Source organism: Manis pentadactyla, chromosome 1 (genome assembly GCF_030020395.1).
Source record: "Manis pentadactyla isolate mManPen7 chromosome 1, mManPen7.hap1, whole genome shotgun sequence".
Lineage (NCBI taxonomy): Eukaryota > Metazoa > Chordata > Mammalia > Pholidota > Manidae > Manis > Manis pentadactyla.
The window spans coordinates 236,935,199-236,952,224 of NC_080019.1; the positions used below are offsets into that span (position 1 = coordinate 236,935,199).

Below are 17,026 nucleotides of genomic sequence, written 5' to 3' on the forward strand. Positions count from 1 at the left end.
TGAATGTATTCTCCCATACTGTATGATGCCTTTTTGTTCTGCTGATGGTGTCCTTTGCTGTACAGAAGTTTCTTAGTTTGATGTAGTCCCACTTGTTCATTTTCCATTTTGTTTCCCTTGCCCAAGATGTGTTCAGGAAAAAGTTGCTCATATTTATATGAAAGAGATTTTTTGCCTATGTTTTCTTCTATGAGTTTTGTGGTTTCCTGACTTACAGTCGGATCTTTGGTCCATTTTGAGTTTACTTTTGTGTATAGAGTTAGACAATAATCCAGTTTCATTCTCTTACATGTAGCTGTCCAGCAGCAGTTATTTTAAATACAGAAATCTAAGCGACTGCGTACCCTGGGATCCACCGTGGTACAGAGGCTTGGCCAAAGAGGGCTGCAGAGGGGCTGGGAAGGGGCATCAGACACTCCTACAGTTGTCTTTTTACAGGCCAGCATTTCTTGGTGTAGACATCAGAAGGTGTAGACAAGACTGCCTGTAGCCAAAGAACTCACGGGGAGTTGCCCCTGAGGTGACCTGACCTCTGGCTGGCAATTCAAGGCTCCCAGGCCAGGGTGGAGGTGAGGTCAGAGTGGGAGAGGAGCAGAGCACGGGCCTTGCTGCTGGGCTTTGCCGTGGCTTCCGTGTTGGGGGCCCCATGCCTGGCTCCCAGCACCTGGGGGCCCCGCTTAATGTGTGGCCTGCCTTGGTCAGGATCAGCTCAGGGACTGGGCAAGGCTGAGCCTGCCCCGTGGGGAAGCACCCGCCTGCTCACCCGCTGTGCGAGGACTCGTGGAATTCCGATTACCCCTGCACCGTGGCACACTCAAGTGGCAGCCTGTGGACGCGCCTGTCTCCCAGCTCCATGCTGCACTGGTGGCAGGTGGGGGTGTGGGGGAAGGTGGGAGACCTGGGCTGAGGGACCCCGTTTGGTGAGATGGTCTGCCCAAACTGTGTCCTGTCGTGACACACCTGCCCTGGGCCCTGGTCAGCGGGCAGAGTCGGAAATGTCTCCGTAAATCTTCATCTTCATAGTTCATGTGAAATTTGCATTTGAATTCATGGCTATGCAATTTTAAAGGACTGACTTTTACATGCTTTCGTGTTAAATTCTTAACTTCTCCCTCAAATAAATATGCAAGTAGAACTGATGCTGTTTGTCTCCTGGCTTCCCAAAGTCCTGTCTCTCTGGGGCACATGTGCCCATTTCAGATGCCCAGGCCTCTGTGTGGCCACTGACAGCTGCTCTCCCCAGATCCTCAGAAAGCCGTCCTGAGACTGCAGCACAATGGTTTCGGGTGTTGAATGTATCAGGATTTTGTTCCTTTTTACTGTTTAGTATGTTCCAGTTATTCATCCTTCGATGGGCATTTGATTTGTTCCTACTTTTTATCTATTACAAAGGAAGCTGTTATGAACGTTCATGTACAAGTCTCATTTTTATACAAAAAATTTTATCATAGAAAGCATAACACATTTTTTAAGTCAAGTATGAACATCTTGTCATATCTGCTTTTATTTCAAGAAAAAATACACATATAGTTAAAGTCCCTGGTATATATGCATCCTCCTCCCACCTCCCCTGAGATATCATCAGATTTTAGTGTTTATTACTCCTGTGTACATGGTGGATAGTTTTACTAGGTAATAGTCATTCATTTCATTCAATTAATATTGAGCACCTGCTACAGGTAAAGGACTGGTCTAGGCCTTGGTGATGCACCAATGAACCTGACATTCAAAAATCCATGCCCTTGGGGAACTGCCATCCTACGAGAGACATTAAGTAGTTAAAATATAAGGTATGTCAGGTAGTGGTAAGTGCAGGGGAGAAAAAGCAAGGACAGAGGGAGTAAAAAGGTGGGGGAGTGGCTTGAGAGTTTAAACAGGATGGCCAGAGAAGGCCCCACTGAGGAGGTGTTCCACTTTCTATGGCTATGTAAGAACCCAAAACAAGTGGCTTGAACACAAGAATCATTTATTACCTCTCATGGTTTCTGTGAGCCAGGAATTTAAGAGCATCTCAGCTGGCTGGTTCTGACTTGGGATGGGGTTGAAGTCAGACTCCTCCAGTCACACGTCTGGTGTCTGGCTTGGGTAAGACCCAAACAGCTGTGGACTGCCTGGCTGGGGCTCCCTGGCAGCTCCAGCCTCATGGTGTCTCCAGCAGAGGGTCTCCAAGGCAGCCAGGGCTCCAAAAGTGTGTGTCTGGGAGAGAGCCAGATAGAAACTAATTGTTTTTTTGACACAGCTTTTGAAATCACATAGCATATCTGTGATCGTCTTGGTCAAAACAATTACAAAACTCTGCCTGGGTTCAAGGGAAGGAAATATACCCCCTCCCCCAGTGGAGTGCTAGCATCATGTATGAACATGTGGAATGAGACATACACTGTGTGACAGATGCAATCTGCCCCAGAAAACAGCATTTGTATGAAGACTTGAAAGACGTGGTCAGCAAACCCACTGCAGACACTTTATGTGCGGGAAGTGCATTCTAGGCAGAGGGGCCCGCCAAGAAGGCCAGCTGGGTAGAGAGGAGTGATGGGAGGCTGGTAGGAGACATGAGGTCTGGAAACGTCAGTAACTTAGAGACAGGAGCACAAAGGCCATGATGGCATGGGCACAGCTGTGTTTTGAGTGGGGCCGCAGCAGGGCCACGTGGCTTTCCAGTGTTGACGTGATCACCAGCATCCAGCAGAGAAGTGGGGCTGAAGGAGGCACCTGGGGCTGGGAGCCGTAGGGCAGCTGCTGCTCCCAGGATGAGACGAGGCAGCATGCATGCTTACCAGAGCTTGAGTTCCAGGGCACAATCATGGAGAGCATGGGATGGAGCTGGAAAGGCCCAACTCGTGGAAAGAAAACAGGCATTTTGAAGGCCTGGAGATATGACAGAGTGAGGGTGTGAGAAGACTGGATAAAGGGAGCAGCGGGAGCCAGGAGAGGCTGGGAGCATCACTGCAGCTGTGGCTGCCCTTTGGGCCCTGGAGCTTGTGCCCCCACTGCAGCCAAAACTCCCAGCTGCTGCTGGAGGGTCCAGGAGCAGAAAAAGTGGCTTTTTCCTTCCTTCCTTCCTTCCGGTCTACTGCCTGTATCTCCTTGTAGAACCTAACTAGAAGCTACCTGGCAAAGCAGCCTGAAAGGCCTAGTTTGAAGGCTTCCAGTCCTCTTCATTCACAGGAGGACACTTCAGCCCAGGAACAGTACCTAAGTACTGTGTAAACTCCTCTTCTCCATTTTGTTCCTCCAGTTCTTCCAACACCCTCAGCCCAACTTCCTGCGTCAAATCCTTCTGCATTTGAATTTTCCATATTTGCACTGGTTTGCTGAACATGCGCATAAACTATGATTAGGGGCAAATCCAGGCATTTGGGGATCTAAGACTATATAGAATTCTCATTTTAAAAATGAATCAAACATTATGAATTTAAAAGTCAGTTTTGTTAGCTTTATAGTAAATTCACCTTAGCCTATGACCCAACAATTCCAGTTCAGATATATGCCCTGGAGAAACTCTTGCACATGAATAAAAAAGAGACACAGTGGTATTCTTTGTCATAGGGAAAAAATAGAAATAACCCATCAGTATTGATAGGAAAATCCAGAAATAAAGGTAGAATCAGTGCTTTATATTAAAACGACACTGTTCTCAAACTGTAACTAAAGATTCAATAAATACCAATCAAATTACAGCAAGGTTAAATGGAACATGTCACTTCCAAAATTGCCCTGTATCCCCAGCTAACAGAGATCCTTACTGTAACACCATATACAAAAAATTGACTCAAAGTGGATCAATGATCTAACTAAAGAAATAAAATTATAAAAGTCTTAGAAGATAACACAGGGTAAATCTTAATGACTATGGATTCAACAATGGATTCTTTGATATGACACTACAGCTCTGGGAGGAAGGGGTTCCCTGCCTGGGGCAAGTTCTCTATGAATTCGTTCGGATCAAATAAATGCAGGAAAGAAGGATACACAGTGGGCGTTACTAAGGCCAGGCAGGAATCCTGGTCAGAAAGTTCCATTTTCCCCACAGACACCAAATGCATGAGCAAACAAAGGGAAAAGTAGAGGAATTGGACTTCAAAACTAAAGACTGTTTTTGCTTCAAAGCATACCAAAAAAGTGAAAAGACAGCCCACTGTTGCAGAAAAACACATAGTCATTTCTTTAAAATGAGCACCTGCTATGTGCAGGCATTCTTTTAGGCACCAAGGGAATACGAGAGAAAAAAATCCCAGCCCTCCTGGCTTCTAGTGCAGATTTGAACAAATCAGGAGACCAAGAAATGAACAATTACCTTAGACTGTAAGGACCTGTCCTGCTATTTATCATTAATATACATAAAGCCTACTTTAACAGGAAACAGTATTTCTCTCAAGGATGTGCTTCTGCTGGGGTCTCATAGTAACCAGTTCCTTTGTGTACATACTGCTTTCTTACTAAGAAACTTTGTTTTCTAAAATCAAAACTTTGCTGCTTAAAATCATATGCCAATTCCCTCCATGCTACAACCACCAAGAATACACCTGTTGTTGAAAAAGCCGGGTTTATTACTCATTGCTGTGAAGGAGAATGCACACCAGAGAACCGTGGGGCTTTTCATTAAAAGAGTTTTGGAACATGATTACAGGCTTTGCGCTTGATAGGTGATTTAGAGGGTTTAAGGAAGCACAACTTTCCCGGGGATTGACTCCTGTCAGAGAGTGAATTTTCTATATTTGCATTAGTTTGTTCAACTTTTGTTTGTTAATGCTAGGCTTGGTATCTTAGGGAATCTAGGCTATAGGGAGGGCCGACCAGAGTGGCTAAGCTGCTGCTGGTGAAGTAGCAGTACTTAGCAGGGAGAGAGGATGTTTGGTAGTTCCTGGCTTAGACAATATTTATGTTCGACTCAGGATGATCATGGAGTGCTTTGTCTGTCTTGATCCATCACAGTCAGACTGATGTCAATGTTTTGTGAAACTGTTTCTGGTCCACAGAAAACCAAGACCTAGCTGTTAGGCCAGCTCCCGGATGCCAGGCGCTGCTTTTCTCTTTCTCACTTACCCGTAAACACGGAACACCCCATTCTTGACTGGAGGATCTAAATTTGACATAGAGAAGCAGCCCTCATTTCCAGGCTAGCTGCAGAGCTCCGGGTAAGTGACTGCATGCCACCTCTCTTTAACCTTGCAGTTCCCAGGAAACACAGATGCACTGCGCAGTCCAGGCCAGACACTGCTCCTTGGCACAGAGCTGTGCTCTCTCGGAGCGCATTGCTGCTTCACCTGAACCGCTTCTCCGACCCCTAATGGTCCGGCGCCCGCGTCCCTCGGCTCGATGACAGACGCCGGGGCTCCACTGCTGTCTTCCTCGATGCGGGACTGGACAGCTCGACTTCCTTCTCAGAGGCTTGTCCCAGGGGTCCGAGGCTGGCTGGGCTACAACAAAACCGGCCATGGTCCCCAGCGACCGTCGCTTGGAGGATATAACGGCAGGGGAGAAGGGAAGGGAAAGGGGTGATGTCTGAGCGAGGACCAAACCGAGCGAGTGCCAACGGCTGAGGGCGGGAGGAGGAGGGGCAGCGGCGCCCCGCCCTCTCCACCCTGCCGTTCGCACCCCGCTCCCCCACCCCCCGGTAACCCTTCTCCTGCTTTGGCTTTTCCACGCAGAAGCCCGCGTTTATGGATGCGCGAGGAGCTCGATGGGTGCGTGCAGAACTGTTGAGCCCCGGTGCTGGGGCGAGAGCGAGGTCCAGGAGGGGAGAGCCGGACCGCGGGGTGGGGGGCGCCCGGGGCCCTCCAGCAGGCTCCGCACCCCAAGCCCTGGGGCCCTCGCCCCGCCTGGACGCGCGTGAAGACCGGCTGACTGCGCAGGCGCCCGGGGGCGGTACTGCGCGTGCTCGGTGCGCTCGGGGGCCTCCGCTCTGCGCAGCCCGCGAGGGGTCGGAATGCTCCTGGAACTCAACGAGCTCCTCGGCACCTCCCCCGACGCGGCGGAGCAGGTACGCTGGCGCGCGTCGGGAAGCGGGTTTCTGGAGCGCGACCCTGTGGTCCGCGGAGTGGCCCCGCGCGCGCCCTGAGCGGGGTTCCCGCGAGGGGAGGCGAGTGCGTGCAGGCCGCTCCTCAGCCGAGGGCCCCCGGCCCGGCGCCGCCACGGCCTCGCCGCCAGGCTCCCGCTGGCAGCGCAGCGCTTACTTCCCAGAGCGTCGGGTCCGCTTCGTGACCTGCCTTCCCGGGAGAGGGCAGGTTCGTCGGCCTCGCGGATCGTAGCTTTCGGGGGCCTGGCGGGCTTCGACCCTGGGAAGCCCACAGCCTCCGCCCGAGGGCGTGGAGGGTCCGCGTGGCCCCGGAGTTGTACGGGGGATCCCCGGGGCCGAGAGGCGGCTGGAGCCGGGCGGCCGTCACCGCAGACACCCTCTTAGAGGCCTTTGCGGGGCGCCGTGCCGAGCGCCTGGCCTGCACGCGTCGGCTCCCACCCGGCCTCCGGGAGGCCTCGTCACCCGGGCCTGTCAACAGCCATTCCTCCCACCCTAGAGGACAGAAAGCTGGATCCAAGGGCTCTTTTGAAGGTTCCATCCAATCTTGGCAAGCTGTGATTTTTGCTGATTTTCCTTGGGTTCTGATAATAAAAGCATCCTTTGTTCAGGATCTAATTCTCCCCCAAGAGTGGTCCCTGAGTTGCCAAGGTGAGGAGAGAGAAAGAGAAGTGGAACCTGAGAGATGCCCATGACTGACTTAACACTCATCACTTTAATTGTTTTTTCCGTAATCTTGACTTCTTATCTTATTGGTTATCTTCGTGTGTGTATATAAATAAAGTGTAATAATAAGTGAAACGTACACACACACACACACACACTCTCTCTCTTCAGGTGTAGAAACATTGGGTGGGCACACTCAGCTAGATTCATACCCTCAGCTGACCTCTTTCCAGGGGGCCTACTTCACCTTTTTGTGTTCCTCTTAACTTTTAGGGGAAACTGACTCTACTCTGTGATGCCAAGACAGATGGCAGTTTCCTTGTGCACCACTTCCTCTCCTTCTACCTCAAAGGTATGGGACTCATTGATGCTATAGAAAAAGAAACCTAAGGCAAGAAAAAAATGCCTGTCTCGGGAAATAGTGGGATTAGTGTTAGCTGTCCAGGCTTTGGCGTTTGGGTAGCCAGGTGGCTGTTCATTAGGTGATAAGTTAATGGGTCATCTTGCTCTTTCTCCATCCCTGTCAGAGAGTGGCACGTGCTCACTGTATCCGAGGCCTGCCCTCCTGATCTCCACCCACTGTGCAGCCGCTGCCTCACCATGCTCCTTAGGTGGCCTCCTGATTTAGCTGCTCCTCTTGTGTATCATGAGGTCTTTGGGCACTGGACCATTGATGCTTTGCCCTGGCACAAGATGCTTTCTACAAAACACAGGGAAGAAAACTGCATGGTCACTGAGCCAGGCCAGGTTAGGGCAGAGGCCTCTCACACTCAGTCGTAGTGACCTTTCACACTCAGTCATAATGATTTACAGCTTTCCAAATTACCTCTTTATTTTGCAACTAAAAAAGTTTGTTACTGTCAGCATAGAAGAGGCAAGAGAATCTGCAACAAATTGTTAGAATTATGTTCAGTAAATAATTTTGAGCAATCAATTTAATAAGTCATTAGCGTTTCTTTGGTTCCTCTTATGTCTTGGATACAAGATCAGTTTAAAAAGATTAGTTGTATTCCTGTATACCAACAACAAACAGAAAAATAAAAATTTTAAAAACCACAATTAATTAGCAATAGAACAAAATAAATAAGATGCCTAGTAATACATCTCACGGAAAAAATACATTTCAGAATTGATGAAATAAGGTACAATTACTAAATATGAAAAAAAGTGCATTTTAGTACGAGATTGGTCATGTCAGACCGCAAGGCTTCTGGGTCTCTGGACCTGCCTTTGTGCTTCTGTTTTCAGAGGTATGAATTATACAAGACTGATTGCAAGTAGAGACATCATTACATACCAGTTTGTTTTTTTTTCCAGCGAATTGTAAAGTCTGCTTTGTGGCACTCATCCAGTCCTTCAGTCACTACAATATCGTGGGGCAGAAGATGGTAAATATATTAGATCCCAGTGAGTGTAGCCTATAGCTGGGTATTCCTATTTGGGTTCTAAAGAACTTAACAAGGGTGGGAATGAGGAAATTGTGGGGTCCTGAGCACCTTATCTGGAAAGCTCAGGCAGCGTTTTTGCTGGAATCAGATCTATTATCAGGTAATCAAACCCATCTCTGCTCACAGTGGACTTTTGGGGTTTTCTCCTCCTCAGTGTGGACTTTTATCTTGGTCCTGTTGGGTTGGAGATCACAGTTGGTCTGCTACCAAGTCAGGTGTGTTGCCATCTCTTCCTAAGTAAAGGGCTTGGGACCCAAAGATAGGGAGAGGTGCTTTTGTCACCTGCCCCTCATCTCATTACAGGCAGGCAGGCGAGAACAAGGTGGCCAGGATGCTAGGAACCTCCTAACCCTGCTTTGGCTGAGACCTGTGACCTGTGAGAAGGTGGACTTCCTGGGTTGTTTTGGAGTGTTTGATAGGCTGGTCTCAGGGAGGGAGGGGACCAGGCCACCCATCAGCAGTGACCTTTGAAATGCCCCACAACACTCCTGAGGTCCCAGGATTGCTGGATAAACAAGAGGGTTTATGAAATTCCAAGTCAGAAGTCTGGTCTTTTTAAAGCACTAGCATTTTCAGACCTCTGTCATTCTTCCCCGTCTTACTGTTATTGTTTACTTACTGTTTTTAAATGTGTTCAGTTTTGTAATTCATGCATTTAAAAAGGAAATGTTATGGTACCATTGTAAATTAAAAATAAATATTGGGTAATCATGAAAAGTACAAGCAAAAGGTTTTTAAAAAGCAACAAATGTAATACACATCTGGAAACAGAATGGGGATTGTGGGTTGGGAACACCCAGGGAAAAGAACTCACAGCCATGTGCAGGAGGGACAGGTGCACATATGCAGAGCTCGGAATGTGTCCTGCACCTCCTGTACGCTAGAGTCAGGCCTCTCTGATTGTCTGCAGGGCACAGTAGCTCACTCTACTCTCTGTCGTGTTTAGGGTGTCAGCCTGACCACGGCACGGGAACGCGGACAGCTTGTGTTCCTCGAGGGTCTCAAGTCCTCCGTGGATGTCTTCTTCCGGCCACGGGAGGAGCCACACCCCTTACAGTTCCTCAGGTCAGTCAGCCTGCAGCCCAGCCCAGAGGTGCACACCTGGTAGGTGCACCCAGATGAGGATTGCTGAGTGACCCCACTCCTTGGTGTGAGAGGGCAGATGCTTCCCTGTTGTTGCAGCGGTATGGGAAAGCCCTGGCTCTTACTGCGGGGCAGAGGCTGTAGGGCTGTCCTGAAAGCCGTGGGAAGCATCATGTGCTGGCAGTATGACTGAGCAGCATGCTTTGCTGGTTTTTCCCACCCTGGCTTCGAGCCCAAGCTGACACCTTTGATCTGTTCTTGGCTGATGCATGGCTCAGCCATGGGCCAGCTACCTGTTTTGTAAATGAGATTGTACCAGGGTAGCCACATTTGTGCTGACATACTATCTCATGCTGGCATATTTACAGGCGGCCCTTTAGGAAACAGTTTGTTGACTGCTGGTGTGGCATTCTGAGGTTGCTTCCCTGCTTGTCCTTCATGAGTATCAACCACACACAGCTCTGTGCAGACCCTCACCTGGCTGCTGGTCTTCATCTGACACAAAGAAGTGTGTACAGGAACTCTCCCTCTGACCCCCCACAGCCTTACACAGTGTGAGCATCAGCATGGACTCAGAAGGCCACAGGCCCTGACGCTGCAGCCTCGTACATGGCCTGTGCCATGCATCTGAGTCTGAATGATGGGCCTGGTTATACCTGCTGAGGTCGAGGATCCTGGTGTTAGTGGAACTCAGCCCTGGAGCGTTGGGACAGGAGCTTGGGTTCTGTGCTGGGTGCTTTGTGAGCCTCCCACCTGTTGATGGGAAATGATAGCTGAGGATGGTCATTCAGAGACAGATAGCTGGGCCAGCTTGTTCAGAAGCAGCTCAGATCTGCTACGTACATAAGCAGGCCTTAGACCACGCCCCTCAACTCCATGGCCCCTGAAGTGCCACTTAGCTTTTCATACCTACTTGTGATCCTCCTGAGAAGGCCTCTCATGCCTTCCCAGTCCAGATTAATCTTCATGTGCCTGAAGCTCTTGGATTGAGAGGCTATATGGAATCCCTTGAGGATCCAGGAATCTGTTTAACTTTGTGTCCCTGGGTTTCTAGTGTAGTGCTTTGTACCTGCGCGGCCTGGAGGGACACTTCAGTGAAAGGACAGTGCAGTCCCGGGCACGTGCATGCCTCTCCTCTCCAACAGATCTCTATCCCTGTGGGGAAGGATTGTGATCTGGTTCTGTGCCTCCTCCTGGCCCTTGTCTGGGTGCTGCTTGGTCCCAGGTGAATGTGTATAGGAAGGGAACTGATGACTTCTGTCCTCTGTCCCAGGGAGGCCGATGCCGGGAGCTTGCAGCCACTCTTTGAGTTCGTGCAGGAGGCCCTGAAGCCCGTGGCTAGTGGGGGAGCTGCGTGGAGGTGGCCGGTGCTGCTGGTGGATGACCTCAGTGTGCTGCTGAGCCTGGGCGTAGGGGCAGTGGCCGTGCTGGACTTCGTGCACTACTGCAGGGCCGTTGTGTGCTGCGCACTGAAGGTACCACTGAGTGCCAGACACGGGCACACCTCACTGGCTGGCTGCAATCTTTCTTCTGTGCTTGGGGTTTTGGCTTCACTCTGGTAGGCCAGAAATCCTGCAGTCTCCCCACCCTGCTCTTCCCTACTTGCCATTGCTAAATAGTCGAGCCCTCAGAAGTAAGGGATGAACAACACAGACCACAGGAGCTGCTGTAGCCGTGCCTGCCCTGCTGGCGTTGGCCACGTCCTGGGGCAGGTCATTGTTCTGGGCCTGTGCTTCTGAGCCCCAGCTGCAGACTGGAGGCTCCCATGGCCTGCCCTTAGCCTCGGTTAATTTACTGGAGCGGATCACAGAACTCAGGGAAACACTTAGGTGTGCCAGTTTAACAAAGGATACCGTAAAGGATACAAGGTAACAGCCAGATGAAGAGACACAAAGGGCAAGGCCCCAAATAGAGGCCCTTCTGTCCTCGTGAGCTGGGGCTTGGCTTGGTGGCACGTGGAGGCCTCGGCTTCCCCAAGTGTGGACGCGCTCTCCCACAAAGCAGGATCCCGGAGAGCAATAAGCTCTTCTCAGGGGCTTTGTGAGGCCTTCACTGCATTGTCATGTTTGGCCAAGTCATTGGTTGTTCAATACAGCCCCTCTGCCCTCTACCCTCCCAGGCTGGGCTGAGAGCTCCTACCTGCTAATTACTCGGTTCCCTTGGCAACCAACCCCACCCTTTGGTAGGGTCTAGATCACTCTATTAAGACACCCACACAACATGTATGGCTCTGAAGTGTTCTCAGGAACTGTGGATGAAGACTGAATATATATTTGTCAGAACTCATTGTATCGCAGCCATGATGGAGATTCTAACAATGGTAGTAGGCCAGCCTGAAACACAGCAGTGGGGGGTGCCTGCCTCGCCAGAACCCAGCTGCAGTAGTGGATGAGGTGCAGCTGTAACGAGCCAGCACAGTCCCCAGCGTGGAGGTGCGGCAGGCTGGGCAGAGCAGCGGGGGAGTCACGCTGGGTGAGCCGGGGTGCGGACACAGGGCCAGGAGCGGGTGGTGTGGAGAGGGTTGGGGGAGGAGGACGTGCAGGAGGCTTGGGGTCGTAGCGTGCGGGTGGGGGACGCCCTGGCCACCGCTGCCTGCTGCAGCTCAGCTGTCTGGCCCACTGCCACCCACTTCTTGTGGAAATGCTTCTTTGGAAAAGGCAGAACTTGGCAAGTTTAGAAAAGAAAAAGGATGAATAGGATAAAGGTTGCTTCAGGAAGGAATGGTTGCAGAGCCCATCAGACTCCCAGACAGCCGTCATTCGTGGACACATTTGTTTGTGCGTTTGCTCCCCTGCATTTCCCTTCTTGTCACTGGTGACCCACTATCCACACTGTTTGGAATTTCTCTTTTCATTTAATAACTCAGTATATTTTGGTGTCTGTTGCCTAAAAACAGAACCACAGACAGGCTTCATTTTTCTAACAGCCGGACACAATTCCTTTGGAAGGGTTTAGTCGAGGCTTAGTCGAGGCGTCGTCCGGTTTCAGCGGGGTTGGCCTTCCCCTCTGGTTCTGGCTGGCTAGCTCTTCCTGGTCCTTCCACCTCGGCTCAGGGCACCCACCTCTGGGCCAGACAGACACCTCTCCGTTGCACCCCCGCACCCATGTCTGCCTCTCTCTTATCCCCACGTGGGGCCTGGCGCAGGTGAGCCCTCAGGAGCTGTGGACTGGGTGAACTGCTGCCTGATGGGACAGTGGTGCTTTTGCTGGCCAGCTGGAGACGCCAGGCAGCCCTGCCTGGGGTGATCTGTCCTGAAGCTGGGTGGAACCTCAGCCCAGATGGGTGGGGAGGGCTTTGATCTGGAATGGAGAAGAATTCTCGAACAGGTCGAATGAGTGCAGGTAAGAAAGGAATTCATTAAAGTGAGTGAGTGACCGAATATCAGTGTTGCATAGTGCCAGGAAAAGTGACCCTTTATTTGTGCAGCTGTACGGGCAGCAGAAAGCGAGAATGGAGAGAGAGAAGGGAAGTCCATTGAACTCCTGCTTGGCATAGGGTACATCTCCTGCCAACTCCTAAAGCCAGGGTCCCTTAGAGTCCAGTGTCCGCTTGAACTGCACAGCACAGGAATTAAATCCCTACCACCCCAGAATTTGGGGGAGCTGCAGAGCACTGGGTGGAGTGAGATTCTATTCTGAGAGCATCCCAAAGCAAGGGTAGGGCGGACTGCTGGAGAGTATGATGGAAACGCTGCAGTTCCTGCCCGTCACCCAGGGGACGGGAGAGTGCAGGCCCCTCCCTACTCAGAGGTTCCCACAGCCACTTCCCTACTTGTTGGAAATAGAACAGAGAAAAAGGTTGCATTAAGGACTAGAAAGCTGAATGAAGTAGTGAAAAGACAAAGACACCGCCGGAGGTGGAGGTCGGCCAGTTCTCATCTTTGCCACAGGAAAGAGTTCAGAGACAAGTGCAGAAGGCTTATGGAGCAAGAGGGTTTATTTGAAGAGACATTACCCACTTGGAGGGAACACGGGCACCCGCAGAGAGGAGGTGTACTTAAGGGGTTAAGGCTTGGGATTTTATTGGTCTTTTGGGTAGGGATCTGCATAGGGCATGTTGTATGCAGGTGATTAATGTCTTTTGAGGTTTTGTCTCAAGGAAGGGTTATTCAGGTGACTGTGTTGATCTCAGCCTTCTTTACCTACATAGGTTCATTCACACTCCAGAGGTCTATCTCTCATCCTGGTTACAAAGTTAGTTCATTAAGAGGCTGGAAGAAGAGGAAGAACAGCATGTAGGTTAAGTTAAAGAATAAGCTGAGCCTTTTTTGCAGTCTGAGTAGATTTTATACTGGCCTGACCCATGCCCTATGTTCCTGCTGTACCTCAGCACTGTTGCTCATGTTGAAGAGGACCCCAGGCCGAGCTGGGGGGACAGGTTGGGTGTGCTGGGGAAACTGTCCACGGGTGGTTGGAGTTAAGGTCCCAGAGCCCAGGCTGGGGTCCCTCCCACAAGGCAGGGAGGCTGGTGTGTGAGGTGTGTGGGCAGCGCTCCCGGGCCTGGGAGTCCCCTCCAGGCAGGAGCAGGCTGCCATCGTCGTGCCTCCGTCGCAGGGGAATGTAGTGGCCCTTGTCCACGACAGTGGAGGTGCTGAGGATGAGGAGGACGCCCTCCTGCTGCATGGCCTCGGTCACCAGAGCGACCTGATCCTGCGGGCTGAGGGCCTGGCCACCGGCTTCTGCAGGGACGTTCATGGGCAGGTACAGGGGCTGGGGCCGGGGGCTTACTGGGCGGCGGGCTGCTGGCCTCTTTGCTGGGTCTGGAACCACATGCTGAGATAGTGTTGGACCTTCCTTCAGGCGAAAGGGAGTCTGGAGGTTCTGTGAACAGGCAGCAGTGTAGGTTCCCACATGGCCCTTTTGTGATCTAAGTGAGCTCCTGGAGAAAGGAGACAGCAGTCTGGAGCAGAACCCAGGGGCCCTGATACCAAATTCCTCTGCACGGCTGCAGCGAGCTTTGCACATCCAGTCAGCCCCAATCCTCACACCCAGGGCTGCCACACTGCCGCCTCTGACCAGAGTATTTGCAGCTCCCCGCCAGAAGCTGGGAGCCCCAGCCAGGGAGCAAGGCCAGGTTCTAATCCCCTGGCCCTCTGCCTTCTGAAAAGCTTCTTTTGGAATCCCCCTGAGCCTCTACCAGAGCTCCCAGGTGAACTTCCTGTTGATCACTCAACTCACTCAAAGTGGGTGGTTTTGACCCAGAGTCGTTCAGTGGAGATCATGGAAATGGAAGCCAAAGAGCAGGGCTCTGCCCCGCCACGTTGGTGGTACTTGTTCATACGGTGGGCAGAGGGGGCTCTGCTGGGCAGCTGCAGCCTCGCTACAGTGTCGGTCCCCGAGCATTCGAGCCCCTGCAGATGCCGTCAGGATAAAGGCCGTGCCTTCCTGTGCCCGGGCCGAATATACAGATGCTCACGTGTTGATTTTCACAATCAGCTGAACCTACAAGAACACATCACGTGTAGAAGGCAGACCCAAGGAGCACATAAAAGTTCACGGTTTTTCTCTCTCCTTCATGTTTTTTGTAATGAGCAGACATCGCTGTGAAAATGAGGGGGGTGCTCGATTTTCACTTAGCTAGTAATGAGCTTGGTTTTAGAAGCCGGGCACACTATGCATGGGATATGTGACTGAGCTCGTGGAGGCCTGAATGAAGGGCTGCAGAGGAGGCAGGTGGGGGTCACTACGGAGCAGCTGCTTTCATTTCTCTCCCTGTCTCTGTAGCTGAGGATCCTGTGGAGGAGACCGTCACAGCCCACAGCGCAGCAGGGTCGGAGCCTCACCTACCAGTACAAGATACAGGACAGGAGCGTGTCCTTTTTTGCCAAAGGGATGTCTCCTGCCATTCTGTGACCTGGCCAGCAACCGCTGCTGCTCCCTTGGGCTGTTTGAGGGTGTGAAAGCTGACACAGGGGAGTGGGTCTTTACGCCTCTGCAGCGGTATTTCAGGCTGCACCAGCAGCTACGGGCGAGGGACCGCTGCTGCGCCAGTGTGTGCGAATACGCCTGAGGGAGCCACGGCCCACCTCTGCCTGGAGGGCTGCTGTGTGTCTCAGCCGGGTGAGAAGGGTCCTCTGATCCTCCATGTAAAGACATTAATCCCAGCAGCCCCATTTTGGTGCCTGTGCCTTTCAGAGCCAGAGTGGCCGTGGATGTGCCATCCAGGAGGCAGTCCCGGCTGGCAGGCCTCCTCGCTGGCACCATGGCTGGCATAAAGTGAGCTCCCACATCACAGCCTCCCATCGAGCATCTCATTTAATCTTAACCTGCGTCCTGCAGAGGTGTCTTCCCATAGGTCCGTTGGAGGAGCAGGCCAGCAGAGCCTCTGAAGCACGCCAAGGGCTAGAGCAGCCTGCAGGTGACCGAGGCCTGACTGTGGTCCACACTTGCTGCCTGACCCTCGTGGAAGGCAGAGGTGTGCTCAGCCTGGTTCCTCCCGGTTCCCAGGTGTGGGCCAACACACCAGTGGGCACCACAGCCGGGGCCAAGGCGCACGTGGCCTTGTGAGGCGTGTTCTTGCTGCCAGGCAGGTTGGGGCATCCCTGCTGTGAAGACCGCAGAGGTGAGCTGGTGCCGTACCCTGAGATATGGACCTGCCACACTCAGCTCTTCAGTGAAGAGCACCTCAGAGTGGGCCTGGGAAGGGTCTTTCGAAATCGATACATTCACAGTTGTGGGTAAAATTGTAATATTTCCAGAATATCTTGCCCGCCTTTAGTACATCTACATATCAATAGGCACTCAGAGGTGGAACGTGAAGTATGGCTTTAGTGCATTTGCATCATTCCTCAGGGGTGGAGAAGAGTTCATCTCCATTTCAGTGGGTAATTAGCTGGGCAGGGAGGGCTTATCTGTACCTGAGAGGAGAGAGTAGGGCCGGTTTTGCCTCTGCCTGGAGCAAGAGAAACTGCCCCAGACTGCAGTTTGTAAGCAATAAACAGAATTTAAACTTCATTTCTCTCTTTGACTGATTTTGGTTTTTAGAGGTATTTTGCCCCAGGATTTCCTCTCCCTGGACTTACAATGGTATGTAAGTTATTGCACAATGGGTTCGACTTTAAAAATAAATAAAATGAAAACACTGTTTGGCAGGGACAAAGGAAATTTCATATTTTTAATTTTTTTTTTACATTTTTTAGTCTTTGTAAAAAGGAACCCTTTAACACTCCTCCCCTCAAATCATACCGTTGTGTCAGTTATCCCACTGAGCTGTTTTTCTTAAAATATTGCAGGCCTGATAAAATACAAAAAATTATAAGTAACTTAAGAGAAAGTACTTACTAGACAATCTAATGATTTTTTTCAATACTTCAATATTTATATGTCAACTATATTACAATAAAAAAGCCAGTATTCATACCAGCTTCATATGAGCTACAGTTCTGAATGGGCAAGGCACTACAAAACATTTCTAACATGATAGGATTGTTGCTCTTATTAGCCTTAAAAATAAGCTGTCTGTAATTTTACCAGCAAAAAATGGGTATATTCAGGAACAACAGAAACTTGCTGTTTGGGACAAGCAGGCCATATGAGCACCACGGGCAAGTCCCAGGAATGGAGGGGTTTTACAGAGCGAGGGCGCGCGTCTAAGCCAAAGCCTGTTGGAGGAAACCGGGAAGCCCCAGCGTCTGGCTGCTCGTTGGCTGGGCTTTTCCTGGGGGGCGGTGGTCCGCGGCTCGACAGGGCGTGGGTGTGGAGCTCCCCCTGCAGGCCTTCTGGTGCCATGTCAGGCTTCCCCGTGTCAATTTTCACCTTGCAAGATCTTACTCTGAAAGCATCACTGATCAACAGGTTTTCCGTGTAGTGGACC

The 17,026-nt window shown here is 51.2% G+C and overlaps 1 protein-coding gene across 2 annotated transcripts; it reads left to right on the forward strand.

Annotated features, from left to right (window-relative positions):
• Positions 1 to 5,837: 5,837 nt before the first annotated feature.
• On the forward strand, positions 5,838 to 15,457 carry ELP6 (elongator acetyltransferase complex subunit 6). 2 transcript variants are annotated; one of them, XM_036877977.2, is made up of 7 exons: positions 5,838 to 5,983; positions 6,956 to 7,034; positions 8,000 to 8,070; positions 9,077 to 9,195; positions 10,487 to 10,688; positions 13,768 to 13,914; positions 14,938 to 15,457. In XM_036877977.2, the coding sequence occupies exons 1-7, from the start codon at positions 5,930 to 5,932 to the stop codon at positions 15,064 to 15,066; spliced, it is 801 nt and encodes a 266-aa protein (XP_036733872.1). In that variant the 5' UTR covers positions 5,838 to 5,929; the 3' UTR covers positions 15,067 to 15,457. The 2 variants fall into 2 exon arrangements, with proteins under 2 accessions (XP_036733872.1, XP_057344188.1); XM_057488205.1 differs by lacking the exon at positions 8,000 to 8,070 and having other exon boundaries at positions 5,938 to 5,983.
• Positions 15,458 to 17,026: the final 1,569 nt, after the last annotated feature.

Bases quoted from the DNA above. Each gene is read 5' to 3' on its own strand.
- ELP6 (XM_036877977.2), top strand. From the start codon at position 5,930: ATGCTCCTGGAACTCAACGAGCTCCTCGGCACCTCCCCCGACGCGGCG. The intron at 5,984-6,955 runs GTACGCTGGCGC...CTTAACTTTTAG, and splicing joins CCCCCGACGCGGCGGAGCAG to GGGAAACTGACTCTACTCTG. The intron at 13,915-14,937 runs GTACAGGGGCTG...CTGTCTCTGTAG, and splicing joins GCAGGGACGTTCATGGGCAG to CTGAGGATCCTGTGGAGGAG.